The sequence below is a fragment of the Solanum lycopersicum genome, chromosome 8 (genome assembly GCF_036512215.1).
Source record: "Solanum lycopersicum chromosome 8, SLM_r2.1".
Taxonomy (NCBI): domain Eukaryota; kingdom Viridiplantae; phylum Streptophyta; class Magnoliopsida; order Solanales; family Solanaceae; genus Solanum; species Solanum lycopersicum.
The window spans coordinates 3423588-3442069 of record NC_090807.1 but is presented as its reverse complement, the minus strand read 5'-3'; the positions used below and the strand labels follow the sequence as shown (position 1 = coordinate 3442069).

General features: G+C 34.7%; 2 protein-coding genes and 1 pseudogene across 3 annotated transcripts; all 3 read left to right on the top strand.

Moving 5' to 3' along the window:
* Positions 1-177: 177 nt before the first annotated feature.
* Positions 178-4181, top strand: LOC101262542 (cation/H(+) antiporter 18-like; annotated as a pseudogene).
* A 220-nt stretch (positions 4182-4401) lies between these two features.
* Positions 4402-7934, top strand: LOC101262233 (cation/H(+) antiporter 18-like). The gene is made up of 4 exons (XM_004244676.3): positions 4402-4510; positions 4974-5236; positions 5460-6461; positions 6547-7934. Exons 2-4 carry the CDS (start codon positions 5042-5044, stop codon positions 7753-7755), a joined length of 2406 nt encoding a protein of 801 aa, XP_004244724.1. The 5' UTR covers positions 4402-4510; positions 4974-5041; the 3' UTR covers positions 7756-7934.
* Positions 7935-11557: 3623 nt separating this feature from the next.
* On the top strand, positions 11558-17380 carry LOC101256504 (uncharacterized). Of its 2 annotated transcripts, XM_004244575.5 has the most exons (3): positions 11558-11743; positions 13485-13665; positions 14908-17380. In XM_004244575.5, the coding sequence occupies exon 3, from the start codon at positions 15110-15112 to the stop codon at positions 17099-17101; it is 1992 nt and encodes a 663-aa protein (XP_004244623.1). In that variant the 5' UTR covers positions 11558-11743; positions 13485-13665; positions 14908-15109; the 3' UTR covers positions 17102-17380. The 2 variants fall into 2 exon arrangements, with proteins under 2 accessions (XP_004244623.1, XP_025888112.1); XM_026032327.2 differs by lacking the exon at positions 13485-13665 and having other exon boundaries at positions 11580-11743.
* Positions 17381-18482: the final 1102 nt, after the last annotated feature.

Sequence of the window (18482 nt, the reverse complement as noted above, 5' to 3'; positions counted from 1 at the left end):
ATGTGTAGTTAAATGTATGCTACTCGAGGAATTGTTCGATATATTTACATGAATAACTTAACTCCTAACCATCGTGAGCATGCCAAATACATGGCTCTATAAAAATGGAAGGGGTTGTGTGAATTGAGTTTGCTATCAATTTCATCAACACTCTTTAGAAAAGAGAGTTTTTCTCTCATCTCCTTTGTCTTCATTTGTTTTTTCATAATAAATAAAGCTGCTCAATACCAAATAAATATTAAGAAAAAATTATTGTGCAGATATTTCTCCCACTTTCAACTTTCTCCAGCATTCAGGTTTCTCTCTTTTCCCCTTTTCCCCTCTCTCAAAATATGTGTTTGCAGGTCATCAATATTATCGTCGAAAAATTATATCGTATATATGTGACAGGAAACGAGATGGGTTTGGACGGTTCATTAAGGAAGAAAAATTAGAATCTCATTTACGAAATTTATTTTTTCTATTTCCGTTAGAGAAGCACTGTCAACCATGCTCATAGTCCTTCCAATCATTTAAATTTATGTGAGGATGGTTGACAGGAAACAATAAGAAAAAAAATTAAAAATAAATCATAAATATGTATATAACTAGATAACATTAATATTTTTAAGTAATTAAATTATTACTTACTTAAATATGAAAAAATATCATTCTTTAAAATTGACTATGTGAAATTTCCATTAACTTTTTTGTATATTTACTTATTTGATTTGATTTTTGAAATAATTAGTTTAAAGTTAAATTATTATTAAAAAAAATGACTAAGATATACGCATTATCATATACAGAAAAAATTTCTTTTTCAAATTGACTAATATAAAATAAAATAATGACACAGAAATTGGGACAAATTGGTAAAAAAATAAATAATTGACACTGATAATATTTACCATTATTTGCACGTCATGAAAAACTTACGATAATTTCACCATTTGTTATTTTCTCTTTTGCCCCTAACCCTTAAAAATTCTATAATTACTTATTAAGAAACCAAAATTGTTTAGGATTAGATATATAATCTATATATCTAAATAGGATTTGCAGTCAAAAGTTATATTCAAATAGGGAAGTTTTCCCATATCTAATCAAACTAAGTTCCGTACTGTTATATTATAAATAAAGAGACTTACTAGCTAAATTCATATAGTAAAATAAAACATACAAACAATTTATTGTGACGTTAGACTACGTTTTTATTAAATCTTAAATCTGTTTCTAACAGTGATACGAACAATTTTACAAAAATGTCATGTCCAAAACCTATGAAAGCTACATCTAATGGAATATTCCAAGGAGATAATCCATTGGACTGTGCACTTCCTCTTGCGATTGTACAAATATGCTTGGTGCTTGTACTTACTCGAGTCCTCGCCTATATTCTCCGTCCTCTAAGACAACCTCGCGTTATTGCTGAGATTATTGTAAGTTATTTTCTCCCCTTCTATACTATCAGGGTATTTTAACATGTCGTAGAAATATCAACTTAGTTAAGTGTTGTATAGAAGTAACATTACTTGCTAGTGTACTTTGTTTGTCTTGAATATGTTTTGGTTGTTATAGCGAGATGTTATTACACTCATATAATGTAACATGGAAAATCGGTTTAAAAATTATATTGGAACGTAGTGTTGAAATATTGTTATAGAGAAGTCTGACTGTAGATTGATCTTGATTTTGGCAGGGAGGAATTCTACTTGGTCCATCTGCTCTTGGCCGAAACGCAAAGTATCTGAATGCAATATTTCCACCAATTAGCCTCACAGTGTTGGATACTTTAGCAAACTTTGGTCTCCTCTTCTTTCTTTTCCTCGTTGGGCTTGAGTTAGATCCAATGTCTCTTCGTCGTACTGGAAAGAAAGCTCTTAGTATTGCCCTCGCGGGGATTAGCCTCCCTTTTGGATTAGGAGTAGGGACTTCATTCATTCTCAGAGGAACCATTGCTAAAGGTGTTAGTCAAGGCCCTTTTCTAGTGTTTATGGGAGTAGCACTTTCTATCACTGCCTTCCCTGTCTTGGCTCGGATTCTAGCTGAGCTAAAGCTCTTAACGACTGATGTTGGTCGAATGGCTATGTCTGCTGCAGCCGTGAATGACGTGGATGCTTGGATTCTACTTGCACTTGCTATTGCCATTTCAGGTACTGGTCATTCACCCCTTATTTCACTATGGGTACTTCTGTGTGGAACGGGATTTGTCCTGCTTTGCATAGCCACTGTTCCTCCGATATTCAACTGGATGGCTAAACGTTGTCCTGAGGGTAAGCCGGCTGATGAGTTATACATCTGTGCTACACTTGGAGCCGTGCTGGTTGCAGGATTCGTTACTGATGCAATTGGTATTCATGCCTTATTCGGGGCTTTTGTACTTGGAATTCTTGTACCAAAGGAAGGGCCTTTTGCTGCTGCTCTGGTGGAAAAAGTTGAGGATCTTGTTTCTGGTTTGTTCCTTCCATTGTACTTCGTATCGAGTGGACTAAAGACGAATGTAGCTACTATTCAAGGGGCACAATCATGGGGTCTTCTTGGTTTTGTCATATTCACATCGTGTTTTGGGAAGATCGTTGGCACTTTTGTGGTCTCGCTATTGTGCAGAATGCCTGTTCAGGAGGCTGTTACGCTTGGTTTCTTGATGAACACTAAAGGTCTAGTGGAGCTCATTGTCCTCAACATTGGAAAAGATAGAGGGGTACGTTTCATTTCTATCGACTAAACTACTTTTATCGGTTTTGAATTTACTTCTTGTAAGCTTACATTGTTTCAAATGTTCAATCTTGCAGGTACTGAATGATCAAACATTTGCCATCATGGTTCTGATGGCACTCTTCACAATGTTCATCACGTCGCCTATAGTGGTAGCCGTGTATAAGCCAGCTAAGCTAGCTATAACCAAGTACAAGAACAGAACAATTGAGAGGAAAGACACGAGCAAACAACTCCGAATCATGACCTGTTTCTTTAGCAAACAACATTCCCACAATGATCAATCTTATCGAGGCTTCTCGTGGTACAGCAATGAAAGAAGGACTCCGCGTCTTTGCAATGCATCTTATGGAGTTGTCTGAAAGATCTTCAGCAATTCTGATGGTCCACAAGGCTAGAAAAAACGGAATAGCCTTTTGGACAAAGGAAGGGGCATCCGATTCTAATCAAATTATTTTTGCTTTCGAGATGTTTGAAAATCTCAGCAAGGTGTCTATCCAACCTACAACTGCAATCTCTCCGATGAATACCATGCACGAGGACATCATCGCTGGTGCCGAGAGAAAGAGGGTCGAAATGATAATCCTCCCGTTCCACAAGCATCAGAGGATTGATGGACATTTGGAAACAACAAGAGCTGATCTTAGGCAAGTGAACCGGAGAGTTCTTCAGCACGCACCTTGTTCAGTTGGTATCTTGGTAGACCGAGGACTCGGTGGTGCATCTCATGTATTTGCTAGCAATGTTGATTTCAAAGTAACCATCTTGTTCTTCGGGGGACATGATGATCGTGAAGCACTTGCATATGGCAGAGCACCCTGGCATTAACTTACTCGTGGTTCGTTTCCTAGTAGACCCCGAGGTTGCTGGAGGGAGTGTCACATTAGATATGGACCAAACTTATAGCCCCGAGGCTCAATCCAAGGATGAAGAGTTGCTTAACGACTTAAAACACAGACTTCCTAAGAACAGCTCCATCAAATATGAAGAGAAGTTAGTAAAGGACGCTGCAGGGACTACAGAATTAATTCGTGCATATAACCGATGCAATCTGTTTCTTGTTGGAAGAATATCTGAGGGTGAAGTTGCAGCAGCATTGGATCAACACAGTGACTGTCCAGAATTAGGTTCTTTAGGTAACTTGTTAACTAGTTCCGAGTTTTCGACTACAGCATCAGTTTTGGTGGTACAACAGTATCGAAACGAGTTATCTCAAGATTCAATCAATTCACTGAAGGATGGAGAGTTAACAGAAGGAGATAGTACTACGTAAATTCCAACTGTTCGAGTTCTGTAGATAGTAAGTGAGAATACCGTTGATTCTCTTAAATGTAATACGCAAAAATAGGAAAAAGTAGTAGTCACAATTAGTTTGTACTCTTTAACATATTTAGAGTTTACTCATTTCCCTTTGTTTTTGTTGTTCGGAAATTTATTATATTTATTGTCAATTTTAATAAATGAAAATTATGATCAAAGATAAATATTCTTCGCGATTAGCTAATACCTCTCAAATCAAATACTATAAAATAAAGGTAGTCATAGATTTTGTCACGAGATTATTATCTTTTTATTTCTAGTAACAAACAGTTAATGAAAGGCGTGTGTTATATCGCACGGTCTTTAACACACATTCCTCCATATTTCTCTCTCTATATATATATATTCTCTCTCTCTAAAACTCTCATTTTGTCTTCGTTGTGTATTGACTTTGCTATTAATTCATCTGCAATTTTTTGCAGAGATATATATATTTTTTTGAAAATGTATATTTTCTCCCCTTTCAACTGTTTCCAAACTCTCCGGCGTTCAGGTTTCTCTCTCTTCCTCTCTCTCTCTCTATATATATATGAAGAGGAAATGAGCGCAATGATTTGGTTGGGGTGGCGGCGTTGGGCGGATGATGAATCGTTTCACCGGAAAATTATATATGAAAAGACATGTTTGACCATAAAAAATATTCATTTTTTCGAAATAACCTTTGACTATTTTGAAATAAGCGCGGCTTAGTTATGTTTCATTGTGAATTTGAAAAAAAAAATTAAAACAAATAGACACACGTTTTATGTGGCAACTTGCATTCTTTGTGGAAACTTACATAGCGTCGTGCATGTATTATGCAACGTACGAATGTGTGTGAGTACTTACTTGTGCATGCTCAAAATTGAAGGATATAGATGGACAGGTTAAATGGCATGTTTGTGTGTTGAGCCAAAAGAAAAAGCTAAAAAAAAAAATCTAATTTTTGGATTCTACATGATTTTTTTGGTTTGCAGATATTGAAAAATGAGATAGATTATGATGTTTTCTGGTTGATCTGAGTTTGTTTTCTTCAAGCTCAAACATGGCTTCAACTACAATAACAAAATGTCCATCACCTATGAAAGCTACATCTAATGGAGTATTCCAAGGAGATAGTCCATTGGACTATGCACTTCCACTTGCTATTGTACAAATATGTTTGGTGCTTGTACTCACTCGAGTCCTCGCCTATCTTCTCAGTCCTCTAAGACAGCCTCGTGTCATTGCTGAGATTATCGTAAGTCTTTCTCCCGTTTTACACTATCAGTGTACAGTCAGACCTCTTTATAACAGTGTCGTTTGTCTGGATATGTTTTGGTTGCTATAACGAGATGGTGTTATAGATAACATATATTAAAGTCGATTCCAAAAGATCTAACTAGGCCGTTAAAGTGAAATTTTGTTATAAAGGATGACTGTTATAGAGAGGTTTGACTGTAAATTGATCTCTATTTTGCTAGGGAGGAATTCTTCTCGGTCCATCTGCACTTGGCCGGAACCAGAAGTATCTGAATGCAATATTTCCACCAAGGAGCCTCACAGTACTAGATACTTTGGCAAATTTTGGCCTCCTATTCTTTCTTTTCCTTGTTGGGATCGAGTTAGATCCAGGGTATCTTCGTCGTACTGGAAAGAAAGCTCTTATTATTGCCCTTGCAGGAATTAGCCTCCCTTTCACATTGGGAATAGGCACATCATGTGTTCTTAGAGGAACTATTGCTAAAGGAGTTAGCCAAGGCCCTTTTCTAATCTTTATGGGAATATCCCTTTCCATCACCGCCTTTCCTGTCTTGGCTCGGATCCTAGCTGAACTCAAGCTTTTAACGACTGACGTTGGTCAAATGGCCATGTCTGCTGCAGCAATCAATGATGTGGCTGCTTGGATTCTGCTTGCACTTGCTATTTCCCTTTCAGGTGCTAGTAATTCACCCCTTATTTCAGTATGGGTACTTTTGTGTGGGACTGGATTCGTCTTGCTTTGCCTAGTCATTGGTCCTCCGATATTCAACTGGATGGATAAACGTTGTGCTGAGGGTGAACCGGTTGATGAATTGTACGTCTGTGCGACACTTGGAGCCGTGTTGGCTGCAGGATTCATTACTGACACTATTGGTATTCATGCCCTATTTGGGGCTTTTGTGCTTGGAGTACTTGTACCAAAGGAAGGGCCATTTTCTGGTGCTCTAGTGGTAAAAGTTGAGGATCTTGTTTCCGGTCTATTCCTTCCGTTGTACTTTGTTTCGAGTGGACTAAAAACAAACATAGCTACTATTCAAGGGGCACAATCATGGGGTCTTCTTGTTTTAGTCATATTTACATCGTGTTTTGGGAAGATCGTTGGCACTACTTTAGTCTCGCTCTTGTGCAAAATGCCTGTTCAGGAGGCCGTGATGCTTGGTTTCTTAATGAACACTAAAGGTCTAGTGGAGCTAATTGTCCTCAACATTGGAAAAGACAGAGGAGTATGTTCAAATCAGATCGATTAAACTTTTATTGATTTTGAATTTACTTCGCGTAATTTACTTTGTATGTTCAATTTTTTTGCAGGTATTGAATGATCAAACATTTGCCATTATCGTTTTGATGGCACTCGTCACTACATTCATTACAACACCTATAGTAGTATCAGTGTACAAGCCAGCTAAACTGGCTACAACCGAATACAAGCACAGAACAATTGAGAGGAAAGACACGAGCAAACAACTCCGAATCTTGACCTGTTTCCATAGCACAAGGAGTCTTCCCACGATGATCAATCTCATCGAGGCTTCTCGTGGTACTGCAAAGAAAGGACTTCGCGTGTATGCAATGCACCTCATGGAGCTTTCTGAAAGGTCTTCAGCAATTCTAATGGTCCACAAGGCTAGAAAGAATGGACTGCCTTTTTGGAAAAAAAGAGAGGTTTCGGATACTAACCAAATTGTTGTTGTTTTTGAGACTTTTGAGCATCTTAGTAAGGTTTCTATTCGACCAACAACTGCAATCTCTCCCATGAATAGCATGCACGAAGACATCATCGCTGGTGCTGAAGGGAAAAGGGTCGCCATGATAATCCTCCCATTCCATAAACGTCAAAGGATCGATGGACATTTTGTAACCACAAGAGATGATCTTAGGCATGTGAACAGGAGAGTTCTTCAGCATGCACCTTGTTCAGTTGGTATCTTGGTAGACCGAGGACTCGGTGGTGCATCTCATGTATCTGCTAGCAATGTTGATTTTCAAGTAACCATCTTGTTCTTCGGGGGTCATGATGATCGTGAAGCACTTGCTTATGGTATGCGTATGGCAGAGCACCCCGGCATTAACTTACTCGTGGTTCGTTTCCTAGTTGACCCTGAGGTTGCTGGAAGGAGTGTCACCTTAGATATAGATCAAACTTATAGCCCCGAGGCTCAATCCAAGGATGAAGAGTTGCTTACCGACTTAAAACACAACATGTCCAAGAATGATTCAATCAAATATGAAGAGAAGTTAGTGAAGGATGGAGCTGGGACTACAGAACTAATTCGTGCATATAAGCGATGTAATCTGTTCCTTGTTGGAAGAATGTCTGAGGGTCAAGTAGTATTAGCATTGGATATAAAGAGTGATTGTCCAGAATTAGGTCCTTTAGGTAACTTGTTAACTTGTTCCGAATTTTCAACTACAGCATCAGTTTTGGTTGTGCAACAGTATCAAAGCGAGTTATCGCAAGATTCAATCAATTCATTGAAGGATGGAGAGTTAACAGAAGGAAATAGTGATTCAGACTAAAAAAACACTAGGTAGGGTTAAATGTTCAAGTTATGTAGATAGTAAGTGAGAATACCGTTGATCCTCCTGAGGCGGGACAGGAGGTAACACGAAAAATAGGATAATGTTGTAGTTACAGTTAGTTTGTACAGTAACAGATGACTATTGGTTTATCAGATTTGCTCATTTCTCTTGTTTTTCCTTCTGCCTTTTGTGTTGTAAACAAAGCTGCAAAATCTTCGAGCTTCTTTGAAGTCGTGTTGTTCCGACTCTTTAAAAATGTTATGATATTCGTGTTAGGATCGGAAATAAGCAGGTGTAAACGCGGAAGCTAGCAAAGCAAACCTCGAAAGACCACGAGTAAGAAGACAACGAGAAATATACCAAAAGACACAAAGATTTAACGTGGTTCGGTCAATCGACCTACGTCCACAAAGGAGATGAGCAATCCACTATAAATATGAGAGTACAAAATACAGAGAGAAACAACCTCAACCAATTCACTCGAAATACATGGGAGGTTCACACAAGCGATAACGTATCAAACTTGTGACCCACAAATTCTCTCTCTAACCAAAACTCTCAAAGCCCTTAAGACTACATTGTGAATGCTGATTAAGTTAGAAGGAACATGTCTATTTATAGAATCGTAAACCTTTTCCTACAAGAAAAGGATTAGTCAATCCAAAACATTTTCCTACAAAGAAAACCTATTTATGGTAAGAAATTTAGAGCAAATAAAACCCAACAATTCGTATCGAATTTTCTAAAAATACACTTTTTTGAGAGGGTCTACAATACTACTGCCGATATTTTTTTAGAGTTTGAGCAACATAATTGGTTACATTTGAAAGTAAGGAAATGATTATTCTTTATTTTACTCTAATGGAAAATGGATATAATAGCCCCCATAACTAGTTTTTTTAATTAAAAATAATAATACATCCATTAGTATAATGATATCTTTTTTGTGCAATTCATCAAATAATGTCTATAGTAAGAAAATAAAAGGAATAAAGTGTTTAAATAATAATTAAATGTGGAACTTGTGTATCATAGCAAAGAATATTGAGATGACATGTTTTTGAAACGCTATATTATTCTAATTGGATCTCAAACATCGTTCTCATATTTAAAAAGAATAAACAAGTTTATATATGCATCTATTTTTTAAATTTCTAGAGATCGAATACGAAAAAAAGAATTTAATTTCTGAAATTCAAAAGCATGGTTATCGAAGAAAAAGAATACTGCAAATGTGCCAACATAGAGTGGTTCATAGATTGAAGGAACAAAAGAATATTAAACTCAAGGGTTCATCTTTTTTGCTATGATTTTACCAATTTTTTTTTTTTTAAAAAATAAATCCCTCCTTTTAATTTAAGAAAGATATCTTTCTATTTATTTTTTTTGAATTTCAAAAATAAAGATTTGAAAAAAAAATGCTTTAAATTCACCTTGTTGATAAATAATTATAAGTCGTTAAAAATGTCATTGACGAATTGAATTCTAAGAAAAAATTCATCACAGTTTTTTAATTAAAAATTAATGGTTCTCTAGTAGTGATAATTCATTAATTTAAAAAATTTATATTTATAAAAAAATTTAATTATTTTATCTATACAAATTTAAATTATATTAAATTTTAATATAAACATCCATAAAAATTAAATAATAATAACCAAAGTCAAGGAGGGCACCACTAACGGTGTCGAGCCGCTGCCAACTTTTTATTGAATATGACAAATTCAAACATTAATTAATAAATTATTTATGTGTTTTTTCATTTTTCATTCGAATTAAAGTTTTGAATATATATATTTTTTTTGATAAAGTTATATTGCGTGCATTTAAAATAGTTTGACTTAATTTAAGTATCAAATATCATATAACAAGCTAAATAATATATTAAAACTCGGTTGAATTCAAATTCATGCTATAAAATTTTGTGCAAGGGGTAAAATTAGATTCAAAAATCAAATTCAAAACCTTTACTTAAAGATAAATTTGATAAGCAATTGAAAAAAAAAATACTTGATTGATGGCTATAAATAGAGTTATTCGTGTATTAAAATTAATACTAGCATAACTTATATTATGCTTAGTAGCTCAGTTTGTTATTTCATAAATTAAACGCACTAAATACAAAGTTTAATTGTTATTTTACTACATAATTAAAATATGTTTATGCTAATCAATTTGTATATTATTTTATTTATATTTGATAGAAAAATATTAAATAACTAAGAGGTTTATTTAATTCTAACAACTATAGATACATTTTATATTTTATTAGTCGTTTAACTCTCAATTACTCATATACACATTAACTTTGATCATTTTGTTTATGAATATTCACAAATTTTGAAATCTTTTACTTATTTTATCATTTAATTATTCATATATTGTATTATATTTGTATTACAATATTACTATACTCCTTTTAAAATAAAGTATAACATGATTAATTTTAATATTCAGGGGCGGGTCCACATGGTGTCCGCCGGATACTCGAACATCCATTAACTTCGTTACGGAATCTGTATATATCTATGTAGAAATTGATAGGTATTTATATAAAATTAACATAGAGCACCCAATGAATAGATGATTTAGTTGACTCAATGACCCACAGTATCATAACAACTAAAATTTAAAAAATTAAAATTCTAAACATATTGTTATTTCATAACTATTTTTTTAAAAAATATAATTAGTGTTTAAATTATTAATAATTGCATAATTTTAATCATCCATCAATCAATCGTTAATTGTCAAAAGGTGGACACGTTGTGTGTATCACATGTGTCTTTTGTCTGCAAAACTATAACTCCACTCGACCTTTCCACTCATCAAAAGGAAATCATATATTTAATTATTTGTATAATTTTTCTCTAAATCACGATGAATGCGTTTCATAAAAAATAATCTAGTTTAATTTGATACGAAATTTAAGAAAATATAAAAAAAATTTAATCATGTGATTCTAAATTAAAATTATGTCAAATATACAAAATTACCTTTTAATTTTATAGTACTAAACATACCACGTAAAAAATTATTACCAGAAAAAATAAAAAAATCATTCTTTTTGAAACAGACTAAAAAGGAAAAGGAGATCATTCTATTTGAAACGGAGAGTATGAATTCAGGTAGATTCGTCGAGTACTAATCTCCTTTGAGTCCTTTTATTTATAGTTTTTGTTGCAAAAAATAAATTCATAATAGGAATGGGTAAAGAGACGTAATGAAAAATCGAAAGACATAATATCATTCTTTTTTAAATAGACTAAAAAGAAAATGACGTCATTCTATTTGAAATGGAGAGAGTATGAATTCAGGTAGATTTGTAGAGTACTAATCTCCTCTAAGTCCTTTTTATTTTTTATAGTTTTTTGTCGCAAAAAATAAATTCATAATAGGAATGAGTAAAGAGACGTAATAAAAAATCAAGAGAGACAAGATCAAAAATAAATATATTTAAAATAACGATAGTGATAGAAAAATAATTTAAACGTATATGAAATAACTTTCGAACCTATAAAGAGGAGAAATGTAAACATTCTAATACGAAGAAATAGCTTACTGAATAAGGAAAACTTGATGTTATACTTTATCTGTTTCAAATTATTCGTTTTTCATGAAATATTATTTAATTTTTTAAAAATTATATAATATTTTAATATGTATCTGATTTTATTTTCTTAAACTTCGTGTTAAATCAATATCCCAAAAATCTTGTGTCTAATAGTAATAATAAGTCAAACATTTGGATCCTAATGACAAGGTACTTTATAGGTACATGTCAGATTACATATATGTATATATATACCTACTATACACATAATGTGCTCATTTTGTTTCTCTCCCTTGTTGGCTGCTGAAATCATATAAGCCCTAGTTCATTCTTTATCTCAATTTCACTTTACACATACTTTCTGAGGTTTTGAAACAAACCCCACCTGCAAAAATTATCAAAAAAAAAAAAAAGAAGTTTCCTCCTGAAAAGGTACTTTCTTGAATTTGTTTGTTTTCTGTATTGATTTTGGAACATGTTGGCATAAATATTGAATTTTGATTTTTTTCTTGTTTCTGTTGTGTTATATTGATTGGTTTTGCTTATTGAATAACTTTTTCACTTTGAAACTAGTTGGGACTTGGGGTTAGCTAATTGAGCCATGTTTGTAAGATTTTTTGTTTTTAAAGAAAGAAAAAGGTGAGATTTTTAATAGAGTTCCTATCTGGGGTTTATAGAGATATAGTCATTTGTATTTAAAGTAAGTCCCCAAATGTAAAGGTACTCTCTTGAATCTATAATCTAACTTTTCGAAAGCAAGGGGTTTCCCTTCTGCTTCGAGCTCGTTGCACCGGGCTTGGGTTATCTTTTTGTGTGGTTCGCGAATTATGGCATAGGAGCAGGTAGCGGCTGTGAGTTTTCCTTGTTAAAAAGAAATCTAACTTTCAAGTTTTTTTGTTCTCTCTGTTTGATTTTAGGAACATGGTGTCCCAGATTTGTTGGTTTGTATTTCTCGTGATTGGTTTGCTTATTGAATAACTCCGTCGTTTGAGCCATGCCAATTATCTACCTACCCTAAATCAGAATCTAGTTGGGATTGTATAATTAAGCTATGCACTTGCAAGTTTCTTTTCTTTGAGGAAAAGAAAAGAAGTACTTCAGCCGAGGGTCTTTCGGAAAACAACCTCTCTGCCTTCACAAGGTGGGGGTTAGGAATGCGTACACACCACTCTCACTAGACTCCATTTGTGGGATTTACATTGGATTTGTTTTTATTGTTGCTGTTCTTGAAGAAAGGGAAAAAAAGGTTTAATTTTTAGCTGAATATAATATCTTGAACTTTGCCCCGTCTATTTTAGCAAATTTTTAATTGCTTTGTTGTTTTTAGTTGGATTTGGACATCTTTTAGCAGTGTATTTTCGAATCATCATCCTAATTGAGCTATGTACTTGCAAGTGTTATTATTAAGAAAGAAAAAGATGGTATTTTTAGGTGAAATTTGTAAGCTTGAACTTTGAGAATATGGTTATTAATTATTAGCTAGTATATTTTTGCAATTTTTCATCAATTTGCTTGTTTTTACTCGGATTGAATTTATTTTTTCAGAAGTTAGGCCTTCAAATCTTTCTCCTGATGTATTTTAAGTTCAAGCTCTATTTTGTCTATTTGAATTTTTTGCAACATTTTTTCACAGATTTGATTGCTTGTTTCAGATTTTGTACTCTCAGATCTGTATTTTTTTTCAGAAAGGAAAAGGTGGAAATTGTGGTTGAATTTGGAATGTTGAACTCTGATTGGGAGCTAGTTTGTTTAAACAATTACTCCTCAATTCGCTGTTTTAACTTGGATTGAAATATCTTTTACAACTTACGTTAACTTTCTCAAAAAAAATATCTTTTACAACTAGGGTCTGCTCTTAAAATTGTTATCCTTGTATTGCAATTTTTCTTCGATTAAGTCTTACTACAACAAGAATATACCCAGTGTAATCCACTAATGGGGTCTGGGGAGGATGGTGTTTATGCATTCCTTACCCCTACATTGTGAAGGCAGAGATGTTGTTTTCCGAGAGACCCTCGGTTCAAGTTATTTGTAAGTTATACTAATCAAGAGAAAACTAGATAGCTGTATTGGTTCTCTCTTGGTTATGATTAATTTCCTTCTATAATATTTGTATTTGGGACATTTGAAATTCCTTTCTTTTTGCCCTCATTTTTCTTCTTATGTTATGCAGTCTTGAGGTGGAAAGCAAAGAAGGAATTGAATCTGGAGTGTTCTGCCTGATTTCAATTAATTTGGCTGATTTTTTTATTTTTTTTGGATTTAAACGAGCAAGAAGGAAAGAGTACACAAAGCAACATGATTCTTTAGTATGGTAGAACATGAAATGAGGTTTAGTGAAGAATCCTATTTGTGTAAGTGGACAAATTCATATTTCTTCGTCATATTCTGCTTTGCTAAGTATGTCTTAGTTGATATCCTTGTAGTTCTGTGATTCTATTATTTCGGACAGTAATCTTATCAAGCTTTAATATGATCAAAAGTTTTAATGCTAATAAAACAGTTCCTTGTGGCGTAGGACAGTTTTTTTTAGCTTAGGTCAATTTTCAATGTGATTTATAGGAAGGAGGTATACTCATAGTTACCCTAGTTTACCATAAGTATTCAAGCTTACTCCAAAAGTAAAATGAAATATACAATCATATACATAATGTGTCTTGTTTCACTAAATCACACTTTAATTGCATTTTGCGTTTAAAAACCCGACAAGGAGCTTTTCAGTACCTTTTCACCTTTGAACTTTGACTGAAAAACAAATGCTGTTATATAGAGCCATAGACTGAAAAAAGAATTGCTTGATTTATAGATTTAGTAAAACAAAGTGTCTGTTCGCTTTTAGCTCCATATGTGTAGCTAGCCACTTATATGGTTCTTCCTGAGATTTAGAAGTTTGAAACTAGTATGGTCCGGGCTTTCTTGTTTACATGGGAAGAGCTAAAAGTGTTTGGAATGCTTGCTTCTGAGTATATGATCTCTTTCCGTACGAACTTATAGCAGAAATAGGAAACAGCAACAACAACATACCAAATGTAACCCACAAGTGAGTCTGGGGAAGGTGGTGCATGTGCAGCCTTACTCCTACCTACTAAAGGTAGAAAAATTGTTTCTGATAGACCGTCGGTTGAGTAAAGAATTACAACAATTAGTAAGAAAAGGAAATACAGTAGTAAAGGAGCCAAAATAGTGGAGAAAAGAATAGTAACAACAACAGATAACAGCAATACCCGAAACAAAGGAAACAATAGCTGAAATAGAAAGTTCAGAAAATAAAAGAGGAAAATGTTTTATTTTGGTCAGATTAGCAATAAGAATCTTGCATGGTTAGCAGGGGAAGGGGGGAGAGAAGTCAAATCGTTCTATGTAATTTTCCCCAAAACATACTCTGTTTGCTTAAAAATGATCTTGTTATTCTGGTATACATCTGCTAAATCTTTCCTTTCATATTCTCTTGACTTTCTGTCTTCTGTGCGGTGGATGAGTGACCTGAAATATGCTTTTTAATGAAATTCAATGTGGTACAGGATGATTGTTTATCATGATTTGTTGCTGAAGATTTGACTCAGTATAAAGTTTTATTCCATTGTTGCTGTTTACAGGAACTTGGTGTAAAGTTTGATATCTAATGGATAGAAAGGATACTTCTGGATTCGTAAGCGGGGGTGGGATGTGCTCTTTTTGACACATCTAACCTTAGTTTAGCTACTAACTAATTTTTAGGCTGGAAGGGAGGCGTCTGTTCTTTTGCAAATTGCAGTTGAGATTTGGTTCAATAGGAGTGTTGCATCCTAGTATTTGGTCATGGACTCCAGATTCCACTATTTGGGGTTTGCTGCAAACCCTTCATCGAATACATCCAAGAGTATGGGAGATTCTATCCGAGTAAACGAAGCTGAAGCTGAAGGTGCCGATTGTGCTAATACCACCCTGCAACTTGATTCCGTTGGGTCCTTAATGCCTTTATTCCCTGCTACAAAGGAAATAAAACACAATTGGAGCTTGATTCGTGGATCTGTTGATCAGCAAATTGGTTCATCTTTGTGTCTAAGCTTAGGCCATTCATCAAGTGCCTTGGAAAGTAAGTGGAGTTCAGGCATTGTATGTACCTCAATATCTCCAGCGAAAGAAATTGGCGAGTCCTCAATGGACTTGGAGGTGGACTTCGGTCTTTATCTGGCCAATGATAAGAAACTAAGGCCAAAAAGTGTGATTAGCTCTGATCCAAGAGTACTTGATGAAGGGCCTGCAATTGATCTGGAATTGAGTCTTTCCAGTAGTGCTGCTGAATCTGATGTTACCAGTTTGCATCTGACCTCCACTTCACCTCAAAGTGTCATAAAGGTGCCACATGGTTTTGGTGGAGTTCGTCAGACTCATGAAGTATCAGTGGTTTCTCATTGGAAGACCAGTAGCATTTTTCATCCGTTACATGTGCCACAGGACGAAGGGTCTAGTTACTTCTCGAAACAGGTGACAAAAGAAATTGAGCCATCTTCAGTCTCTCCTGATCCTTCCTCAAGTATAGTAACAAATCAAAATAGCTCAGTCACTTGTACTTCCGGAACAAAGAAGCAGCAACGCAACAGTGTCATCAAACAATGTCAGTTCAAGGATTGTGTTAAAGGAGCAAGGGGTGCTTCCGGCTTTTGCATTGCCCATGGTGGAGGACGTAGGTGTCAAAAACCAGACTGCCATAAGGGAGCTGAAGGTCGAACTGCCTTTTGTAAAGCCCATGGCGGTGGTCGGCGGTGTAAATTCCTTGATTGTACCAAGAGTGCAGAAGGACGCACTGGTTTCTGCATTGCACATGGGGGTGGACGCCGTTGCAGTCATGAAGGCTGCACCCGTGCTGCCAGAGGGAAGTCCGGATTATGCATTAGACATGGTGGGGGCAAGAGATGCCAGGAAGAGAATTGCACGAGAAGTGCTGAAGGACTCTCTGGCTTTTGCATTTCACATGGAGGTGGCCGGCGGTGTCAGTACCCCCAGTGCTCTAAAGGGGCACAAGGAAGCACCATGTTTTGCAAAGGCCACGGTGGTGGGAAACGTTGCACATTTGAAGGGTGCAATAAGGGCGCAGAGGGGAGCACACCTTTCTGTAAGGGTCATGGTGGAGGGAAAAGATGTTCATTTGAAGGAGGTGGGATTTGCCCAAAGAGTGTTCACGGAGGGACTCTCTTCTGTGTTAAACACGGTGGTGGTAAGAGATGTGCTGTACCAGAGTGCTCCAAGAGTGCTAGGGGCCGGACAAATTACTGTGTGCGTCACGGTGGTGGTAAAAGATGCAAGTTCATAGACTGTACAAAAAGTGCTCAGGGAAGCACTGATTTCTGCAAGGCGCATGGCAGCGGAAAAAGATGTTCTTGGGGTCAACCTGATTCCGGATTCAGCCAAAATGATAGTACTTGTGACTCATTTGCAAAAGGGAAGAGTGGACTTGTTGAATCTCATGGTGCCCTGGAGCAAGACAAACGCGTTCATGGTGGTGGTGATACTTTAGGGGCTTCGACCTTGGATTCAACACCCCTAAATCCTGGGAAGATGAAGGAGATTGATATCATGAACACAGGTAGTAATGTTTTGACATCTACCGGTTGGAACTATTTTGGATTCAATCAAGCAAGCATGGCAGTAGGTGGAAGCTCATCATCAGTTTCCGAAGGAAGAGTGCACGGAGGAAGTTTGATGGCAATGCTGGCAGGTGGTTCATGCCATACCTTAAACAGCAGTCCAGGCACAGCGACTACATCCAAGCCAGGCAAACCTTTTGTAACGCCAAAGAACTGGATATGAGGTAATTTATTTCGATTGGACTGCTTCGAGTTTCTGCAACATTTGTATCATTTCTGTTATCTAGCTTGCTCACTATTATGTATTTGAGAAGCTGTTCTCTTTCATTTGTTTGAGTCATTTTCGACTCAAACTTTATACTGTTAATATATAGTGGTAATAATGTGCATAGATGTTTTCTTGTTGCTTTGGTCTTGTATATATTTTGTAGTATGAGTAACTCATCATAAAGATGTTTCCATAACATCATTTGTATATCTGAGTTTGATAACATTGTCATTATTCTGTACTTGTCATTTTAAGGCTCTGCTCCGTCACTCGAAATGTTGATGAATGTGTGTTAGTTCCTTCAAAAGTGAAATATTTTTGAAGAATCTGACACGAATCAGATAACTATATGTCACTCGAAATGTTAGTGAATGTGTGTTAGTTCCTTCAAAAGTAAAATATTTTTGAAGAATCTGACACGAATCAGATAACTATATTTTTAGAGGAACTGACAACTATTTTGGATTAAATACCAAATATATTAAATTGTATGCAAATTTTATCCCCTTATCTTATTCAAATAAACTATGTTGTTATGGAAAAATTTATCTGGACTATTCTATTTATTCTTTTAACAAAAATTATATGGACTATTCTATATATATAATATGTGTATATATATATATATATATTATATACACACTACAAGACAACTTGTTGGGAGCTGTTTGGTGACATAACTCAGTTTGATTGTTCCTTATTTTACTATTCCTAACTGGCAAGTGGCAACTAGCAAATCAAAGAAGTCTATATCTCACAAATTTAAAAGTATCAACAAATAATTGCAAAAGAATTATTTTTAGAAATGATTAAATTATACGAATAATAATCACTGGAAGTGTTCATCTAAAAAATCTATAGGTAGAAAAGAAAAGAAAATCAGTGGAGCTCTCAAATTAAAAATTGAATCACTATATTGTTTTTATTTTATTTTAATATTAAATAATAATTTATATTTATATTCATACTTCTAGATACAATGATTTAAATTCATTTGGAAAACAGTTACAATGAAGAGGAAAGATCAAAAGTTGCATTTTTCTTAATAAATGTGTATATCAATTCTTCTTTATCGAAAATCAATATAATTTTGAATTGGGACTTTTGTCGGTGATTATTTCTTATCACCTTTTGTTGTTAATAGAGAAAAGATATATAAGAAGTAAAAAAGAGACTAAACATAATTACTTTCGTATTAAATCTTTATGTTCTTTTCTTTTTTTATTATTTTATTTGTTTAATCTTGATTATTTTTATTGTATTTTAATATATTTTCTTCAAGTTTTTGATCTTGTTTTCATCAAATTATGCTAATAATCTGTAATACAATTTGTTA

Coding starts and splice junctions, on each gene's coding strand:
- LOC101262233 (XM_004244676.3), top strand. CDS start 5,042: ATGGCTTCAACTACAATAACAAAATGTCCATCACCTATGAAAGCTACA. Junction 5,237..5,459: donor GTGTCATTGCTGAGATTATC/GTAAGTCTTTCT, acceptor CTATTTTGCTAG/GGAGGAATTCTTCTCGGTCC. Junction 6,462..6,546: donor ACATTGGAAAAGACAGAGGA/GTATGTTCAAAT, acceptor ATTTTTTTGCAG/GTATTGAATGATCAAACATT.
- LOC101256504 (XM_004244575.5), top strand. CDS start 15,110: ATGGACTCCAGATTCCACTATTTGGGGTTTGCTGCAAACCCTTCATCG.